This window comes from Pseudophryne corroboree, chromosome 1 (assembly GCF_028390025.1).
Source record: "Pseudophryne corroboree isolate aPseCor3 chromosome 1, aPseCor3.hap2, whole genome shotgun sequence".
In the NCBI taxonomy this organism is placed as follows: Eukaryota; Metazoa; Chordata; class Amphibia; order Anura; family Myobatrachidae; genus Pseudophryne; species Pseudophryne corroboree.
The window spans coordinates 1118607446-1118627730 of NC_086444.1; the positions used below are offsets into that span (position 1 = coordinate 1118607446).

A 20285-nucleotide genomic window follows, 5' to 3' on the forward strand; every position below is an offset into this window, starting at 1 on the left:
ACGTGGCTTTTGAGACTTCCATCCTGAAAGCAAAAGGATTCTCACAACAGGTAATTCAAACAATACCTTCCTCAGCTCGCATTTATCACCAAATATGGTAGGCCTATATTCAATGGTGTAGTGACCAGAAATTTGATTCTAGGTCTTTCAGAGTTTCCAGAGTCTTAGCATTCCTTTAGTTAGGAATGGTCAAAGGTCTAAGGGTGGCTTCCTTGAGAGTGCAAGTGTCAGCATTGACTGTATGCTTCCAAAAGAAAATTGCTAATCTGCAGGATGTGCGCACTTTTTTCCAGGTAATGCTGCACATTCAACCTCCATTTGTTCCTCCTACAGTGCCTTGGGACTTACGTTTAGTTCTAAAGGCCCTTCAGGTTGTCCCAGTGGATTTTAAATGGTTGACAGCTAAAGTTCTCTTTCTACTGGCTATTGCTTCAGCTAGAAGAGTTTCAAATTTAGGGGCATTGTTATGTTGACCTACTTTTCTGATTTTTTTTTTTTTTTAAATCCAGATAGAGCAGTTCTCAGAACCAAATCTGGGTATCTTCCTAAGGTGGTGTCTAAATTCCACCTTAACGAAGAATTTGTAGTCCCGGCCTTCCAAGAGCCGGAACTTTCTGCGGTAGATGCATCGTTGGACGTAGTCTGTGCTTTAAGGATCGACGTGGATCGTACCAGTGCCATCAGAAAAAACAGACACTCTTCGTTCTCTACAGATTTCACAAGAGAGGATGGCCTGCTGACAAGCAGACACTGGCGAGGTGGCTTCAAATGACAATTTCAGAAGCATATTCTCAAGCTAATCTCCCCGTTGTGGCTAATGTCTCTGCTCACTCTACTCGTAGGATAGGTCCGTCATGGGCAGCACAACATGGTGCTTCAGCAGAACAGATATGTAAGGCAGCCACATGGTCTTCCATTAACACATTCATTAGACATTATGCCATGGATACCTTTGCCTCTCAGGACGCTGAATTCGGGCGAAGGATTCTCCTGTCTAATCAGGAGCGTCCACACCACTAAATTGCTTAAGGACATCCCAATGTTATCCTGTGGCTAACCTGTGGACCCTGCAGGAGAAATAATCATTATGGTAGACTTACCATTGATAACTCTATTTCTCCGAAGTCCACAGGGATCCCACCCTGATGCGCCTGTTTTGAGGATCCTTTCACTTACACACCCTTCCGTACAAGGAAGAGGTTAGTATGTGTGTTCTTCTCACCTGATTAGGGCTCTCTATGATACTCCTGCTGTGAGCTTTGGAAAACAACTGAATTGCCTGAGCCAGGAGGCGGGGATATAGGGATGGCCCCGCTGCATTCTGGGAGGCCGAAAGCTTTGATAGTTTGATGCCAATCCGCTGTCAACTTCATCCTATTCCAATGTTATCCTGTGGATCCTGTAGATTTAGGAGAAATAGAGTTATCAACGGTAAGTCTACCATAACGATATTTTGTGTGGGGGAGGCTGCATGCTAGGGGGATGTCTATATGGGGGAGGCTGCATGCCAAGGAGGATGTCTGTGTGGGGGAGGCTGCATGCCAAGGGGGATGTCTTCTGCGTGGGGGAGGCAGCATGCCAAGGGGGATGTCTTGTGTGGGGGAGGCTGCATGCTGGGGGGATGTCTTTTGTGTGGGGGAGGCTGCATGCCGGGGGGGGGGGGGGGATGTCTTTTGTGTGGGGGAGGCTGCATGCCGGGGGGGATGTCTTTTGTGTGGGGGAGGCTGCATGCCGGGGGGGATGTCTTTTGTGTGGGGGAGGCTGCATGCCGGGGGGGATGTCTTTTGTGTGGGGGAGGCTGCATGCCGGGGGGGATGTCTTTTGTGTGGGGGAGGCTGCATGCCGGGGGGGATGTCTTTTGTGTGGGGGAGGCTGCATGCCGGGGGGGATGTCTTTTGTGTGGGGGAGGCTGCATGCCGGGGGGGATGTCTTTTGTGTGGGGGAGGCTGCATGCCGGGGTAAATGTTGGTGTGTGTGTGTGTGTGAGAGAGACGACTAATAAGATGACTGATTTATCACAACCTAAAGCAAGTGAAGGATATCCTGCACAAAGCAGAAATACCACAGCATTCAGGAGTGTATATTAACAGCACACAAATCCGATAATACCTGCAAGTGTATACTGACTTATGAATGACTACACATGTATCAGCTCATATACTATAAAGAGGATAACAGGTGGGGGGTTGGATATAAAATGCTGGTGTTCATGATGCTGGCGGTCACTTGACCGGCTGCGGCATCCCGACAGTGAGAATGCCAACACTGGACAGGGGTAAGTATTTTACCCCCTTCCTTCCCTTTACCTTAACCCTAACCCTCTGGGGTTATTGGCTGGGGCTAACTCCCCCCCCCCCCCCCCCCCCCAGTGCCTAACCCTAACTCCCCCTAGTGCCTAACCCTACTTTATATTAATTGGAATTGTCAATTAGCTACACGGTGGCCCGGCCAGGTACTCACATCGTCTCTGTCGTGCCACAGAGCAGGTAATGTCAAAACCCTGAGCCACCAGCCGGGAGCCGCAAGATGACCACTATTGCTTTTATGGAATCTTATTTATGAATATTAATATTCAATATAACATATATGGTTATTAATATATGGATATATTTAAATTAATATGCGTTATCATATATATCTGCAAATATATTATGTCAGGCTTACAAATTAATTGGCTGATAAATATATGCAGTCCTTATATATATATGACTTATGAAATTATGAAGTTAAGATTCCTTAAAGAGAGTTCAAGCTTGAATATTACCGCTCTTTTTATATGATTCTTTATTTACAGGCAGATCAAATCGTACAGAATAAGATATACACAGTAGTGATATATATACTAATTATAATTATATTAAGCTATGCTATGTTTCCTTCGTTACATAACATAAAACAACATGACATAAGTTTCACAAACAGTTTCAATTATTATCATATTTATACTTGCAAGTTAAAGATTGCCATCCCAAGAATCATTCCTTCTGCATGTTCTCCATGACTTCTCCTCCTGACTGACTTCCTTCCTTCTCCTTCTTCTTCTCCCTTCTCCCTCTTCCTTCTTCCTCTAACTCCTAACTAAAAAGTCTGCTGCTTTTTATCCTATATTCTACCAATTCAAAACTAGTATATCCCCACAGTTTCCAATGAAGTACATAATTATAGGTTTTGACAGATTCCAAAGTGTAATAAAACAAACATTGAACTGGGCTGTCGTGTCCTGTTCACGGAGGCATGGTGTCATAAAAGTGTGGTGTCCACACTGCCTTAAGCAAGTATAGTATTGTAAAATCTGGAATGTCTTTTCATCCAAAGTTCTGTTGTATTGACAAGTTTTCCTGGGGTCGGTTACACAATGTTTTATCAATGGATGTGATCTCTTTTCATAGTAGTTAATTTATGCTCCCTAGCTTTTAACCTTTACTGGACAATAGACAAACCAGTTTTATAATTGCGATAGGTATTGCACCTTGATTCTGATCTACTGTAAGCACACCTGTGAATTCCAATGACCAACAGAGCTCTGTCACACACCTATTATCATTTATGGCCTAATACATTTTCTCTACAATGACTCTTGATCTTAATGTGACCTCTCTAGCCTTATTTATGACTAGAGCAGAATAAACCTGTTCCCTACGCTGTTTTACCATCTTGCAGTAAAACACAAATATACAGTATATCTATATAAACACATACACAAACCTAATCTCTTAAATCAGCTAAACATTACCTCATACATTCAAACTTATTTCATATCTATTCCTTACTATATATATCCAGTATACTGTTCACTATGGTTACATCGCCTATTTATAATGAATTATATTTTGATTCAGACAACATCCATTGCCCTAATATTATACTAAGTGCAGACAATTACCTATAAGGCAACACCACCACCTGCCCAAGTCAGCAGCACTGCAGTCAGGGACATGTAGTTGACGGACAAACGGTAGTAGTTTCCTTGCGCATTGCAGTCCACGACACTGACTGATGTCCTCTCGCCCCTTTCCCTGTACCGACGCGTGTCTTTGAACACCGTGTTGCTGCGCTTGAGTAAAATAAACATTTTCCTAAATGACACAGGGGGCAGGGGGTATGGTCACACACCTTAGTGTTCATCCCCTGTATTCGCCTTTGCATGCGTATGTTGTGGCCACGTCACTACCACCACACACCTATGAAACTTGTGCAAGTGAGTAAAACTCAAGTCTACATCTATAGTGCTCCCAGTGGCAGAGGCACTGCGCGAATAGGCTCCTTATGCGTCATTGGGTCCATGCAATCTTTAAGAATTATCATATTACAACATTATTGAATAAAATTAATAATCACTCTGCATCATTGGAAAAAAAAAAGAATAATCACTCGGCAATGATAGTTTAATCTAACTTTCTTTATCTTTTCTGATCTACCCTATTCCCTAGCACCATACCTACTCTACACATCTCTTTTAGATAATCATTTCCTATTTATCCTTTAAAAACCTGGTGTTTCATGCGACAATGAACCTTGATTCCTCTGCACACATTGAGCACAATGACTGACATGATCATGTTCTCCCTATTACCAGTAATCTGAGTAATGTGTAATCTGCACAGTCTGAGGTTAGAGTAGGAGGATTATACAATTCTCATATTATCCTAAATAAACAGTGTGTATTGTATTAGTAAGTGACTTAGTTGTTAGTGTATGTAAATATACTGTACATCATTATACAATATAACACTTTTATACTATAACATTGTTCCTTATACAATATAACACTTCTACCATAAAAGTACAGTTACCCTGGTAACCTTTATCTTTTGTTTGACTTTCTTTCAGGACAATTGAGCAGGTTTCCCACTGAGAAGACATTGTGGAAAGGGACATTGTTCTCCGAACAAGCCAACTGAAGGCGTCATTTCTCCTTAAACCTTTGAGGATTCACAAAAACTATTTTATTTTTTTAAATAGAAGAAACATTCAACAACTAATTTGGTACTCATCTAACACATGATGAGTCTCACAGGAGAGCCACCACATCAATGCTCTGAGTGTGACAAACACTTTACTTATAAATCACAGCTTGTCAAACATCAGAGGAGTCACACAGGAGAGAAACCATTTACATGTCCTGAATGCAGGAAATGTTTTTCCTGTAAGTCACGTCTCATTGGTCATGAGAGGAGTCACACAGGAGAGAAACCATTTAAATGTTCAGAATGTAGCAAGTGTTTTACCGATAAGCAACTACTTGTTGGTCATCAGAGGATTCATACAGGATAGAAACCATTTACGTGTTCTGAATGTAGCAAGTGTTATTACCGTAAGTCACATCTTGTTGGTCATCAGAGGATACATACAGGGGAGAAACCATTTAATTGCTCTGAATGTAGCAAGTGGTTTTCCCGTAAGTCGCACCTTGTTAGACATCAGATGAGTCACACAGGAGAGAAACCATTTAAATGCTCTGAATGTGGCAAGTGTTTCATTGAGAAGCAACATCTGGTTAGTCACCAGAGGATTCACACAGGAGAGAAACCATTTAAATGCTCTGAATGTAGCCAATGTTTTACTGAGAAGCAACAACTTGTTAGACATCAAATGAATCATACAGGAGAAAAACCATTTACATGTTCTGAATGCAGCAAGTGTTTTACCGAGAAGCAACATCTGGTTAGTCATCAGAGGGTTCGCACAGGACAGAAACCATTTCAATGCTCTGAATGTAGCAAGTGTTTTCTACTCAAGCCACAACTTGTTAGTCATCAGAGGGTTCATACAGGAGAGAAGCCATTTATATGTTCTGAATGTAGCAAGTGTTTTTCTCGTAAGTCACATCTTGTTAGTCACCAGAAGAGTCACACAGGAGAGAAGCCATTTATGTGTTCTGAATGCGGCAAGTGTTTTTCCCGTAAGCCACATCTTGTTACTCATCAGCTAATTCATTCAGGAGAGAAACCATTTACATGTTCTGAATGTAGCAAGTGTTTTACTTACAAGCAGCAACTTGTTATACATCAGAGGATTCACACAGGAGAGAAACTCTTTATATGTTCTGAATGTAGCAAGTGTTTTTCCCGTAAGTCACATCTTGTTAGACATCAGAGGCTTCACACAGGAAAGAAATAGTGCTCTGGAAATGCAGCAAGTGTTTTAAATAGAGATGAGCGGATTCAGTTTTACTCGGATTTACTCGGTTCGCAAAATGGCATCTGATTGGCTATCCAAAACACGAGACATCTGTGAGCCAATAAGATGCCGTTTTGAGAACCGAGTAAATCCGAGTAAAACCGAATCCGCTCATCTCTATTTTTAAATCATATGAGGAGTCACTGAGATCCTGAATGTAGCATGTGTTTCTTAAGTAAATTAACTTGTCTCACATCAGTATGTTTTCAAGAGAGCCCATTTTCTTAATGTGACTAGTGTTTTATATAAATCAGTCTTTAATAAGATAGCAGAGGTCTGATAAGGGGACTTTGAGGGACTTTCGCCCTGGGACGCAGGGGGAGATTTTCTAAGCAGTGATAAGAGCAGCGAAGTGAGCCAGTGGAGAAATTTCCCCATCAACCAATCAACAGCTCTGTATAATTTTATAGTATGCAAATTATAGATGTTACTTCAGTGCTGATTGGTTGCCATGGGCACTTCTCCACTGGCTCACTTCTCCGCTCTTATCACTGCTTAGTAAATGTCCCCCACAATCTTACAAAACAACAGACAATGGTGATGGTGCTGCCATTACTGAGCTCTGTAATATACAGCTGTTCTGCTCATGCAGGTCCAGGACTAGAAGAGCAGGGGTGAATAGTAATTCTCCTTTCACAAACAACCAGTTATTGACCCGATATATTGGCAGGTCGACATGGGTCTCTGTGCGGTGTGAAAGGGGTCACTGCTGAGTTCCCTAGTCGCCTGACCTAGTAATTCAACCCGGAAATAAAGAAGGGATATTGCCTGGTCAGGTGCAGTGTGAAAGGGTTACGGATGCGGCCCGAGACCCGTTCACTGCATAGGGAGAGGAGGTGCGGAGATGATCTCTTATCCCAGTGCCTCCTCCGCACCCACCCCCGATGATGTCGCAGTACCTGCCTCCAATGGCAACCTGACCTGGCACATTGCCGGGTCAGAGAAGCCAGTGTTAGGGTAGAATGCCAGGTCGCACCCAGGAAGGACCCATTTGCAATTCCCGGGTGTGACTCGGCATTTGCGATGTGAAAGCGGTATAATAGGCTCTCCAGCTTTTGTTGATCTACACATCCTGCATGCCCTGCCACAGATTTAGGTGGTTCTGTTGGGAAAACTGTGGCAGGGTTGCTGGGATTTGTAGTCCCACAGCAGCTGGAGAGCCGCTTATTGCCCCAGTTGAGCACTCCAGCAGTTCCTCTCAGTACTGGGATTCCTTCTATGAGTGGCAGAACTATGGGTACTGGCTTTTTCTACAGGAAATACCCATAAAGTTGATTCTGTAGAAGATACAACTGATTAGACTATTGTTATTAGAAGCCAATAATTAAAGATTAATAAATCCCTGTCATGGAAATTATAATGGATTGGCGGTGCACCACGGAGTGACGTACAATTGCACTTAGGGAGTGTGGTCTCATAGAGAAGACCAGAAGCTAAAGATCCTTTGTGTTGCACTCTTTTTAAGTAGTTGTTATTTTAAAACTTAACTTTTAATAATTTATCTGTATAAAAAAATTGTACAGCAACCATATACTCAGAGAACAGATGTATTATCGTATATTTAGATTACAATCTGGAATCAATTCCTAGAAATAAATATATTTTAGAAGCTCTTCAGAGAGTATAATATCACATAAGACAATTTTGCTTATAGATAACAATTCTCAGATTTAATCCCTATTTGAACAGTACGCTGAAGCTTAATGGCAAAAATATGTTTACAATTACGAAACCTCTTAAGGCAGTGGTTCCTTAATTGTGCGCCTAGGCACCCAGGGGTGTCGCATGGCCCTTTCACGGGTACCTCTGGTTCGTGGGACTTAGGGGGGCAGTAAGAACCAACTCTAGAAGTTAATGGTTCTCTATCTCCGCTGACAGGACACTGAGCTCCTGAGGGTGCTGATCGCAAGCCCACGAGGCGACCGCTCACCCCCTAACAGAGCCAGAAGATGGAGTGATGAGTATGACGCCGGCGCCCCGGTAAGCGGGACGCTGGCGGGAATGGCGGCACAAGGGAAGGAGCGCAGCTCTGACTGGCTGTGCTCCGGAGGGCTCAGCTGTACTTGAAGTGCGGCGCTGTGAGGGACGCCCCGGGCCAGTGCACATACCCTACACTGGTCACAGATGCTAACAGGGGCTAATCCCACTGTTAGCAGCCAAATCACCTCAGGCCAGTATAATCACTAAAAGTGGGAAGATGCGCCATTACAGGGGGCGGGGCTTCTTCCTCGGAGCGGATTCAGCACTCACCAGCGCCATTTTCTCCCTGCAGATCACACCGAAGAGACGCTGACAGGGAGCGCTGCCCTCCACATAACTCCAACATACCTCTGCGGTACCAGGGTGTTATAGACAGTGGGGGAGAGTGACATATTAACGGTTTAATCTATTAAGGTTATTCAGTCAGCGCCGGCTGTTTACTGTATAAACTGCCTACTGGGGCACTGTGTGGCTGGCTCCTTATACTCTGTGTCTCTCTGAAGGTACTCTGGGAGAAACTGTCTGCATTTTCCTGTGTGTAAGTGTGTGTGTGTGTGTGTATTTGTTTGTCTGTATAGCTCACATAAACATGTCTAGGAACTCTGTATCTTGTGCTGCAGAGTGTGTATCTTCTCCTGAAAAGTCTATTCCATGTACTCCGGACTGTAATATACTGTCTCAGCCTTCTGAATCCGAACCCCCATGGGTGGATACTATTAGGGGAATGATATCCCAGATTTAATCTCGGATAGCTCAAAATGAGACTGAAACACAGGTTTTGAAAGTCTGTTGAGGTTTTGTTGTATTCAGCTCCCATTACCTCTTCAAAGACCCCAATTATTTACTCTAAGAAGCAAGCTCATGCCCAGATAATGCAAGCTGACACGGATGCCAACTCTGATACAGGGGACGGTGATGGGGTTATGCAGGGCGGAGATGCATCCCTTGCTAAGGGGGTGCAACTCATGATTGAGGCTATTAGGGACATTTTACACATTACTGATAAGGTACCTGAGCAAGTAGAGGAGACTTACTTTACTGATAATAAGAAATCCTCTATTACATTCCCTGCGTCTAAGGAATTAAACGCATTGTTTGAAAAATCCTGGGAAAACCCGGAGAAAAAATTCCAGATCCCAAAAAGGGTTCTCATTGCTTTTCCTTTCCCTGAGGACAGGAAAAAGTGGGAAATCCCGCCTGTAGTGGATGCTTCTGTGTCTAGGTTGTCTAAAAAAGTGGTTTTTACCTGTCCCAGGGTCCACTGCTTTAAAAGAGCCAGCTGACTGTAAGATTGAGACTACACTCAAATCATTATACACAGCTACTGGCGTAGCTTTAAGACCCACTATTGCTTGTGCGTGGATTTCTAAAGCATAGTAAAGTGTTCAGGCACATTAGTAAAGAAATTAGATTCTATGGATAGAAGTGACAATTCAGTTCTTACGTCACATACAAGACTCTGCAGGTTTCATGGTGGAGGCCATGAAGGACCTTGGTCATCTCAATGCGAGGGCTTCTTCCATGGCTGTCTCGGCACGCAGGGGTCTCTGGCTGCGCCAATGGTCTGCAGATGCGGAATCCAAGAAGAGTGTGGAGAACCTACCCTTCACAGGTCAGGCTCTGTTTGGGGAAGCATTAGATGCGTGGATCTCCACGGCAACTGCGGGTAAGTCGACATTACTTCCCTCAGCGGCACCACCTCCTAGGAAATCTTATCCTACGTCTACAATGCAGTCCTTTCGGACCGCGAAAGTTAAAAAGTCCAAACCCCCTTCCACTTTCTTTAGAGGAGGTCGGGGGAAATCCAGAAAACCTGCACCAACAGGTTCCCAGGAACAGAAACCTGGTTCTGCTTCCTCCAATTCCTCAGCATGACGGTGGACCTCCCAGCTGGAGATCGGGCAGGTGGGAGCAAGATTAAGAAGTTTCGGTCACGTCTGGGCATCATCAGGCATAGACCCCTGGGTGCAAGATTTTGTTACCCAGGGGTACAGACTGAAGTTTCAAGAACTCCCACCTCCCAGATTCTTCAAATCGGGCTTACCAGCTTTGCTGACAGAAAGTGCTATCCTACAGGAAGCCATTCAAAAATTGCTAAAGTCAAATGTCATTGTTCCAGTTCCACCTCACCTAGCAAACAAGGGTTATTACTCAAACCTGTTTGTGGTACCGAAACAGGATGGTTCGGGCAGGCCAATATTGAACCTAAAGTCGTTGAACCCCTATTTGAGGGAATTAAAATTCAAGATGGAGTCTCAGAGCGGTGATCTCAGGTCTGGAGAAAGGGGAATTTCTGGTATCCCTGGATATCAAGGAAGCGTACCTTCAGTTTCCGATCTGGCCACCTCACCAGGCTTATCTAAGATTTGCACTGCTGGACTGTCACTACCAGTTCCAGGCACTGCCGTTTGGCCTCTCCGCGGCACCGAGGGTGTTCACCAAGGTCATGGCGGAGATGATGCTACTCCTCTGCATGCAGGGTGTGAACATAATTCCTTATCTGGATGATATGCTGATAAAAGCGTCTTCCAGGGAGAAGCTGTTGCAGAGCATTGCTCTCTCAACTCAACTACTCCAGGATCATGGATGGATCCTGAATCTTCCAAAGTCACATCTGGAGCCAACAAGGAGACTGTCCTTCCTGGGTATGATCCTCGACATGGAAGTACAGAGGGTGTTTCTACCAGAGGAGAAAGCGTTAGTGATACAAACAATGGTCCGGGATGTTCTGAAGCCAGCCCGGGTGTCGGTTCATCAGTGCATTCGCCTTCTGGGGAAGATGGTTGCCTCCTACGAGGCTCCACAGTATGGAAGATTTCATACACGGTCTTTCCAACTGGATCTCCTGGACAAATGGTCGGGATCTCGTCTTCACATGCACCAGAGGATATGTCTGTCACCAAAAGCCAGAATCTCGCTCCTCTGGTGGTTGCAAACTTCTCACCTACTAGAGGGCCGCAGGTTCGGGATTCAGAATTGGATCCTCCTAACCACGGATGCAAGTCTAAGAGGTTGGGGAGCAGTCACCCAAGGGGAAATCTTCCAAGGAAGGTGGTCAAGTCTGGAATCCATCCTTCCGATAAACATTCTGGAACTAAGGGCCGTGTACAACGGTCTTCTACAAGCGGCACATCTTCTGAAAGATCAGGCCATTCAAGTTCAGTCGGACAATGTAACGACCGTGACCTACATAAACCGACAAGGCGGAACGAAGAGCAGAGCTGCAATGTCAGAGGTAACAAGAATCATCCTCTGGGCGGAAAAGCACGCGCTGGTGCTGTCAGCAATCTTCATTCCGGGAGTGGACAACTGGGAAGCGGACTTCCTCAGCAGACACGATCTCCATCCAGGAGAGTGGGCCTTCACCCAGAGGTGTCCACAGAGGTGACAAGTCTTTGGGGCGTACCTGAAATAGACATGATGGCCTCCTGCCTCAACAAGAAGCTTCGGAGGTACTGTTCCAGGTCGAGAGACCCACAAGCAGTGGCGGTAACTCCGTGGGTGTTCCAGTCAGTGTATGTGTTCCGTCCACTTCCACTCATCCCAAGGATTCTCAAACTAATCAAAAGAACAAGAGTTCAGGCGATCTTCATTGCTCCGGACTGGCCAAGAAGGACTTGGTACGCGGATCTTCTGGAGTTACTGCTGGAAGATCCGAGTCCTCTTCGAGAGGACCTTCTGCAACAGGGGCCATTCACTTATCAAGACTTACCGCGGATATGTTTCACGGCATGGAGGTTGAACGCCAGATCTTAGCTCAGAAGGGCATTCCGAACAAGGTTATTCCTACCCTGATACAGGCTAGGAAAGGAGTAACGTCCAAACATTACCATAAAATTTGGAAAAAGTATGTGTCTTGGTGTGAATCCAAAAAGTTTTGTACGGTGGAGTTTAAACTAGGGCGGTTTCTCCTCTTTCTGCAAGCAGGTGTGGATGTGGTCCTGTGTTTGGGCTCCATAAAAGTCCAGATTTCTGCCTTGTCCATTTTCTTCCAGAAACAATTGGCTGTCCCCCCTGAGGTTCAGACTTTCTTGAAAGGGGTTCTGCACATCCAGCCTCCCTTTGTGCCTCCTACTGCACCTTGGGATCTAAATGTGGTGCTCAGTTCCTACAGTCGGATTGGTTCAAACCTTTACAGGAGGTTGAAGTCAAATTTCTCACTTGGAAGCCAGTCACACTTTTGGAATTGGCATCTACTAGACATGTGTCGGACTTGGGGGCATTGTGCTGCAAGAGCCCCTACTTGATTTTTCATGAAGATAGAGCTGAGCTCAGGACGCGTCAGCAATTTCTTCCGAAGGTTGTGTTGGCTTTTCCTATCAACCAACCTATTGTGGTGCCAGTGGCTACTGACTCCTCAATTACTTTAAAATCCTTGGATGTTGTAAGGGCTTTGAAATATATGTGAAGAGAACTCATCACAGACAGTCAGATGCTCTGTTTGTCCTTTATGATCCCAACAAGATTGGGTGTCCTGCTTCTAAGTAGACGATTTCTTGCTGGATCAGGTTTCCTATCCAGTATGCTTATTCTACGGCAGGCTTGCCGTGTCAAAAATCTGTCAAGGCCCACTCTACTCGTAAAATGGGTTCTTCCTGGGCGGCTGCCCGGGGTGTCTTGGCTTTACATCTTTGCCGAGCAGCTACTTGGTCAGGGTCGAACACGTTTGCTACGTTCGATACTTTGGCCTCCTAGGACCTAAAGTTTGGTCAATCTGTTCTGCAGGAGCCTCCGCGCTCTCTCTCCCGTACTGGGAGCTTTGGTACATCCCCATGATACTAATGTGGACCCCAACATCCTCTAGGACGTCAGGGAAAATAGGATTTTAATTACCTACTGGTAAATCCTTTTCTCGTAGTCCGTAGAGGATGCTGGGCGCTCGCCCAGTGCTTTGTTTTCCTGCATTTGTTACTTAGTTAAGTACTGCGCTGTTACTTGGTTAAGTACTGTTATTCAGCAGTTGCTGAATTGTTTCAAGCTAGTTAGCTTGGTTTTCTGTTATGTGTGAGCTGGTGTGAATCTCACCACTATCTGTGTATTTCCTACTCTCGAAGTATGTCCGTCTCCTCGGGCACAGTTTCTAGACTGAGTCTGGTACGAGGGGCATAGAGGGAGGAGCCAGCCACCACTATTAAACTCTTAAAGTGCCCATGGCTCCCAAGGGACCCGTCTATACCCCATGGTACTAATGTGGACCCTAGCATCCTCTACGGACTACGAGAAAAGGATTTACTGGTAGGTAATTAAAATCCTATTTTTCCCTCAAAATTCTTCACACAATACCCCATAATGACAATGTGAAAAAAGTTTTTGAGATTTTTTGCAAATTTATTAAAAATAAAGGCCCTCATTCCGAGTTGTTCGCTCGGTATTTTTCTTCGCATCGCAGTGAGAATTCTCTTAGTGCGCATGCGTAATGTTCGCACTGCGCATGCGCCAAGTAACTTTACTATGAAGAAAGTAATTTTACTCACGGCTTTTTCATCGCTCCGGCGATCGCATTGTGATTGACAGGAAATGGGTGTTACTGGGCGGATGTATGGCGTTTTTTGGGCGTGTGGCTGAAAACGCTACCGTTTCCGGAAAAAACGCAGGCGTGTCTGGAGAAACGGTGGGAGTGCTTGGCCGAACGCTGGGTGTGTTTCTGACGTCAGCCGGGACCGAAAAGCACTGAACTGATCGCACAGGCAGAGTAAGTCTGGAGTTACTCAGAAACTGCTAACTCGTTTTTGATCGCAAAAATGCGCATACATCGGTCGCACATTTAAGAAGCTAAGATTCACTCCCAGTAGGCGGCGGCTTAGCGTGTGTAACTCTGCTGAAATCGCCTTGCGAGCGAACAACTCGGAATGAGGGCCAAAAAACGAAATCACATGTACATTAGTATTCACAGCCTTTGCCATGAATCTCAAAATTGAGCTCAGGTGCATCCTTTTTCCACTAATCATTCTCGAGATGTTCCTACAGCTTAATTGGAGTCCACCTGTGGTAAATTTTAGTTGATTGGACAGGATTTGGAAAGGCACACACCTGTCTATATAAGGTCCCACACTTGACAGTGCATGTCTGAGCACAAACCAAGCATGAAGTCAAAGGAATTGTCTGTAGACCTCCGAGACAGGATTGATTCAATGCACAAATCTGGGGAAAGGTACAGAAAAATATCTGCTGCTTTGAAGGTCTCAATGAGCAAGGTGGCCTCCATCATCCGTAAATGGAAGAAGTTCAGAACCACCAGGACTCTTCCTAGAACTGGCCAGCCAAGCAGATGTCAGGGAGGTGACCAAGAACCCGATGGTCACTCTGTCAGAGCTACAGCATTCCTCTGTGGAGAGAGGAGAACCTTCCAGAAGGACAACCATCTCTGCAGCAATCCACCAATCAGGCCTGTATGGTAGAGTGGCCAGATGGAAGCCATGCCTTATTAAAAAGCACATGGCAGCCTACATGGAGTTGGACAAAAAGCACCTGAAGGACTCTCCGACCATGAGAAACAAAATTCTCTAGTCTGGTGAGGCAAAGATTGAACTCTTTGGCGTGAATGTCAGGTGTCATGTTTGGAGAAAACCAGACACCGCTCATCACCAGGCCAATACCATCCCTACAGTGAAGCATGGTGGTGGCAGCATAATGTTGTAGGGATGTTTTTTAGTAGCAGGAACTGGGAGACTAGTCAGGATAGAGGGAAAGATGAATGCAGCAATGCACAGAGACATCCTGGATGAAAACCTGCTCCAGAGTGCTCTTGACCTCAGACAGGGGTGACTGTTTATCTTTCAGCAGGACAATGACACTAAGCACACAGCCAAGATATCAAAGTAGTGGCTTCAGGACTCTGTGAATGTCCTTGAGTGGCCCAGCTAGAGCCCAGCCTTGAATCCGATTGAACATCTCTGGAGAGATCTGAAAATGGCTGTGCACCGATACTTCCTAAGGGATATTGGCCTTTTGGGATCAAGGGCCAATGCCATGGCAGTCTCAGCAAGGAGAGCATTGTGGATTCATCAATGGAATGCTGATGATGAGAAGGCGATGAAGTCGTTACCGTTTAACGGTAGTGTCCTGTTTGGTGACGGCCTCACTGATCTGGTGTCTACGGCTACCAGGGGTAAGTCGTCATTGTTACCTTATGTTCCTGCACAACAGAAGAAAACGCCCCACTATCAGATGCAGTCCTTTCGGCCCAATAAATTCAAAAAAGGACGAGGGTCCTCCTTCCTTGCTGCGAGAGGAAGGGGAAAAAGGTCACAGGCTGTGGCAAGTTCCTAAGAGCAGAAGTCCTCTCCGGCTTCTACCAAATCCACAACATGACGCTGGGGCTCCTCTGCGGGAGTCCACACTGGTGGGGGCACGTCTCAAACTTTTCAGTCAGGTCTGGGTGCACTCGGACCTGGATCCTTGGATATTAGAAATAGTAACCCAAGGGTACAGATTAGAGTTTCAAGACGTGCCCCCTCACCGATTTTTCAAATCGGCCTTGCCAGCTTCTCTTCTAGAAAGGGAGGTAGTATGCGCTGCGATACTAAAGTTGAGTCAAAATCAAGTAATTATCACGGTATCCCGTCTCAACAGGGGGAAGGCTTTTATTCGAGCCTGTTTGTCGTCCCGAAGCCGGATGGCTCAGTCAGACCGATTCTGAACCTAAAATCCCTCAATTTCTTTCTAAAAAAAATCAAATTCAAGATGGAATCTCTCCGAGCAGTGATCTCCAGTCTGGAGGAGGGGGATTTTATGGTGTCGGTCGACACAAAGGATGCCTACTTACACGTTCCCATATATCCTCCACATCAGACATACCTGAGGTTTGCTGTTCAGGATTGTCTTTACCAATTTCAGACGTTGCCGTTTGGTCTGTCCACGGCTCCGAGATTTTCACCAAGGTTATGGCGGAAATGATGGTTCTCCTGTGCAAGCAGGTAATCACAATTATCCCATACTTGGACGATCTCCTCATAAAGGTGAGATCCTAGGAGCAATTGCTGAAAAACGTTGCCCTTTCACTGACGATTCTGCAACAACATGGTTGGCTCCTAAACTTGCCAAAATCATAGTTGGTTCCGACGACACGGCTGTCGTTCCTGGGTATGATTCTGGATACAGAATTGCAGAGAGTTTTTCTTCCAGTGGAAAAGGTTCTGGAAATACAGAACATGGTAAAACAGATTCTGAAACCAGCAAAAGTGTCAGTTCTTCAATGCACTCGGTTGCTGGAGAAGATGGTGGCGGCCTTCGAGGCCATTCCGTATGGCAGGTTCCATGCCAGGGTGTTTCAGTGGGACCTGTTGGACAAGTGGTCCGGGTCTCACCTGGACATGCACCGGAAAATAATTCTATCTTCCAGGACCAGGATCTCCCTTCTGTGGTGGCTGCACAGTTCTCACCTTCTGGAGGGACGCAGGTTCGGGATTCAGGATTGGATCCTGGTGACCACAGATGCAAGCCTCCGAGGCTGGGGAGCAGTCACACAGGGGAGAAATTTTCAGGGAAAGTGGTCAAGCCAGGAAGATTGTCTGCACATAAACATTCTGGAATTAAGGGCCATTTACAACGGCATTCTGCAAGCAGAACATCTTCTTCGCGGTCTGCCCGTCTTGATTCAGTCAGACAATGTAACAGCAGTGGCATACATAAACCGCCAGGGCGGAACAAGGAGCAGAGCGGCGATGGCCGAGGCCACGAAAATTCTTTGTTGGGCGGAAAGACATGCAAGCACTCTGTCAGCGGTCTTCATTCCAGCAGTGGACAACTGGGAAGCAGACTTCCTCAGCAGACACGATCTCCATCCAAGAGAGTGGGGTCTTCATCAAGAGGTCTTTGCAGAAGTGACAAGTCGTTGGGGAATTTCTCAAATAGACATGATGGCGTCCCGCCTCAACAAGAAACTTCAGAGATATTGTTCAAGGTCAAGGGACCCTCAAGCGATGGCGGTGGACGCCCTAGTGACACCGTCGGTGTTTCCGTCGGTATATGTGTTCCCTCCACTTACACTCATTCCAAAGGTGACAAAGATTATAAGAAGAACAAGGGTTCAGGCGATACTTATTGTTCCGGATTGGCCAAAAAGGGCCTGGTATCTAGATCTTCAGGAGTTGCTCATAGAAGATCCCTGGCCTCTTCCTCTTTGGGAGGACTTGTTACAACAGGGGCAGTGCGTGTATCAAGACTTACCACGGCTGCGTTTGACGGCATGACGGTTGAACGCCAAATCATAGCCCGGAAGGGTATTCCCAGTGAAGTCATTCCCACTCTTCTTCAGGCTAGAAAAGAAGTAACGGCAAAGCATTACCACCGTATTTGGAGGAAATGTGTGTCTTGGTGTGAATCCAAGAAGGCTCCTACGGAAGAATTTAAACTGGGGCGTTTGCTCCATTTTTTGCAAGCAGGTGTGGATGCGGGCCTAAAATAAGGCTCCACTAGTACAGCTTTCGGCCTTGTCAATCTTTTTTCAGAAAGAATTGGCCTCCCTTCCAGAAGTTCAGACCTTCGTGAAGGGCGTGCTGCACATCCAACCTCCATTTGTGCCTCCCGTGGCACCGTGGGATCTTAATGTGGTAATCTCATTGGTTTGAACCTTTGCGTAAGGTTGAGTTAAAATTCCTTACTTGGAAAGTAGTCATGTTGTTGGCCTTGGCGTCCGCAAGGCGGGTGTCTGAGTTGGCGGCTTTGTCTCACAAAAGCCCCTATTTAATCTTCCATGCTGATAGAGCGGAGTTGAGAACTCGTCAGCAATTTCTGCCAAAAGTTGTTTTATCATTTCACGTGAACCAGCCTATTGTGGTGCCAGTGGCTACTGACGCCTTGGCGGAATCGAAGTCTCTCGATGTGGTCAGAGCTTTGAAAATCTATGTAGCCAGAACGGCTCAGATTAGGAAAACAGAGGCTCTGTTTGTCCTGTGGGCTCCCAACAAGATTGGGGCTCCTGCTTCTAAGCAGACTATTGCGCGCTGGATCTGTAATACGATTCTGCAGGCTCATTCTACGGCAGGATTGCCGTTACCGAAATCGGTGAAAGCCCATTCTACCAGAAAGGTGGGCTCATCCTGGGCGTCTGCCCGAGGAGTCTCGGCATTACAGCTTTGCCGAGCTGCTACTTGGTCGGGATCAAACACCTACAAGTTTGATACCCTGGCTGAGGAGGACCTCTTGTTTGGTCAATCGGTGCTGCAGAGTCATCTGCACTCTCCCGCCCGTTCTAGAGCTTTGGTATAAACCCCATGGTTCTTGAAGCATCCCCAGCATCCTCTAGGACGTATGAGAAAATAGGATTTTAATACCTACTGGTAAATCCTTTTCTCTTAGTCCGTAGAGGATGCTGGGCGCCCGTCCCACTGCGGGCTGTATCTGCAGTTTGGTTTTGATTACGCTCATGTTGAGTTAAGTTCAGTCAGTCTGTGACTGATGTTGGTCATGCCATTACATGCGTTGTTGTTGAATGCCATGTTGTACGGCGTGTTTGTGGTGTGAGCTGGTATGTATCTCACCTTAGTTTTTAAAAAACATTAATTAAATCCTTTTCCTCTAAATGTCCGTCTCCCTGGGCACAGTTCCTATAACTGGAGTCTGGAGGAGGGGCATAGAGGGAGGAGCCAGTTCACACCCATTCAAAGTCTTATAGTGTGCCCATGTCTCCTGTGGATCCCGTCTATACCCCATGGTTCTTGAAGCATCTCCAGCATCCTCTATGGACTAAGAGAAAAGGATTTACCGGTAGGTATTAAAATCCTATTTTTTTTCACGTTGTCATTATGGGGTATTGTGTGTAGAATTTTGAGGGAAAAATTAATTTATTCCGTTTTGGAATAAGGCTGTAACATAACAAAATGTGGGAAAAGTGAAGTTCTGTGAATACTTTCCGGATGCACTGTATCTATGGTCAAAGTGATAGCAAAATCAGTGCTAGTGGCTGGCAATCATAAAACACGTGGACAATCAGAAGCACAACTGTACACCACCACATAACTGAACATAAGGATGACAGGTAGGCAAAATTAAGAAGAAGAAAAAAGTTCCAAAATCTATCAATTAAAACGTTTATCCTAGAGGTGCCATGAAAACAAATTGCTGGTACTCTAGGGTGCTGTGATTCAACAAAGTTTGGGAACCACTGCCTTATGAAAAATTATTTCTGCATTTCTTACATAGACATATTCAGTAATTTCCCATTAATACCCCTTGTAGACCAAAATCCTGGATCCAGCCCAGGAATTTGAACACTGGACAATCCTGGGTCACTCCCGTGTACACTGCTCGTCAACCTGGGATATTCCCAGTCGGCCTCGTTCACACTAAACCTGGGTAACACCTGTGAAAGCCTATGGATGTCATGAAAAATGTACTTTTTTGTCATGCTCACAAAGATGAGTTCATGACGGGAACAAAAGGGAGGGGTAGCGACTGCTCACAGGATTGCAGCAGCGTGTGTAGCTTGGAGTTCCTCTTTGCAGCTTTCTGCTGTTTTATACAGCTAAAGAGAGCTGGATGCAGCTTCTCACCCTGTGCCACCTTCTGAAGGGTTCGAGGAGGAGAGCGCAATTCTTGGCTGAGAGGGCCAGATATCTACACAGTATTTGCACAGGAGGAGAGAGCTGATAACATCCGGTGTAACATCCATTCTGAAACTGAGCACCATGATTGAACGGCTGATGTGGGTCAGAGAGCTCGGACATGAGCTCTTTTCATGTAGATCAGAAGAAGCTTTTCAGGAGGAGCAGTAGATGGCCCACTTCCATATTTCACATACAACATTTTATTACATACTGGATCTACTGGCATCAGAGGTGACCAAGCAGATGACCAATTTTCAAAAGTTCATCACCCCCCCTACCCATCGGGAGATTAGCGATTGCCCTCTGGTGGTATGCTACACCCTGTGGCGTCTTCACAAAATAGCGATGGAGTAGGGGATTGTGAGGACGGTGGGGTAGCTAGTGTCTCATGACTGTTCTCCATCTGACTTCAACAGGATGCTGTGATTTGAGAGGGACAGTGCTTCGAGGTTTGTCAGCGATGTATTTCTAAAGACGCGGTAGCATAAGTCCTTGTGTACCCATTCCTGACGCGGTTCTGGTTATGTACTTTGGAGAACTGCTTGCACATGGCTTTAAACTTGTTCACCACTTGCTGCT

At 45.7% G+C, this 20285-nt stretch overlaps 1 protein-coding gene and 1 long non-coding RNA gene across 3 annotated transcripts in view; one reads left to right on the forward strand and one right to left on the reverse strand.

Moving 5' to 3' along the window:
* LOC134996522 (gastrula zinc finger protein XlCGF71.1-like) overlaps window positions 1–6176 on the forward strand; it is a 50290-nt gene extending 44114 nt beyond the window's left edge. For both annotated transcript variants that reach the window (XM_063951200.1, XM_063951210.1), the window contains exon 2: window positions 4831–6176. In XM_063951200.1, the coding sequence (XP_063807270.1) occupies window positions 5425–6120 (696 nt within the window). In that variant the 5' untranslated portion in view covers window positions 4831–5424 and the 3' untranslated portion in view covers window positions 6121–6176. The remainder of the gene's footprint in view (window positions 1–4830) is intronic.
* Window positions 1–20285, reverse strand: part of LOC134927824 (uncharacterized) — a 238618-nt gene that overhangs the window by 25844 nt on the left and 192489 nt on the right. The window lies entirely within an intron of this gene.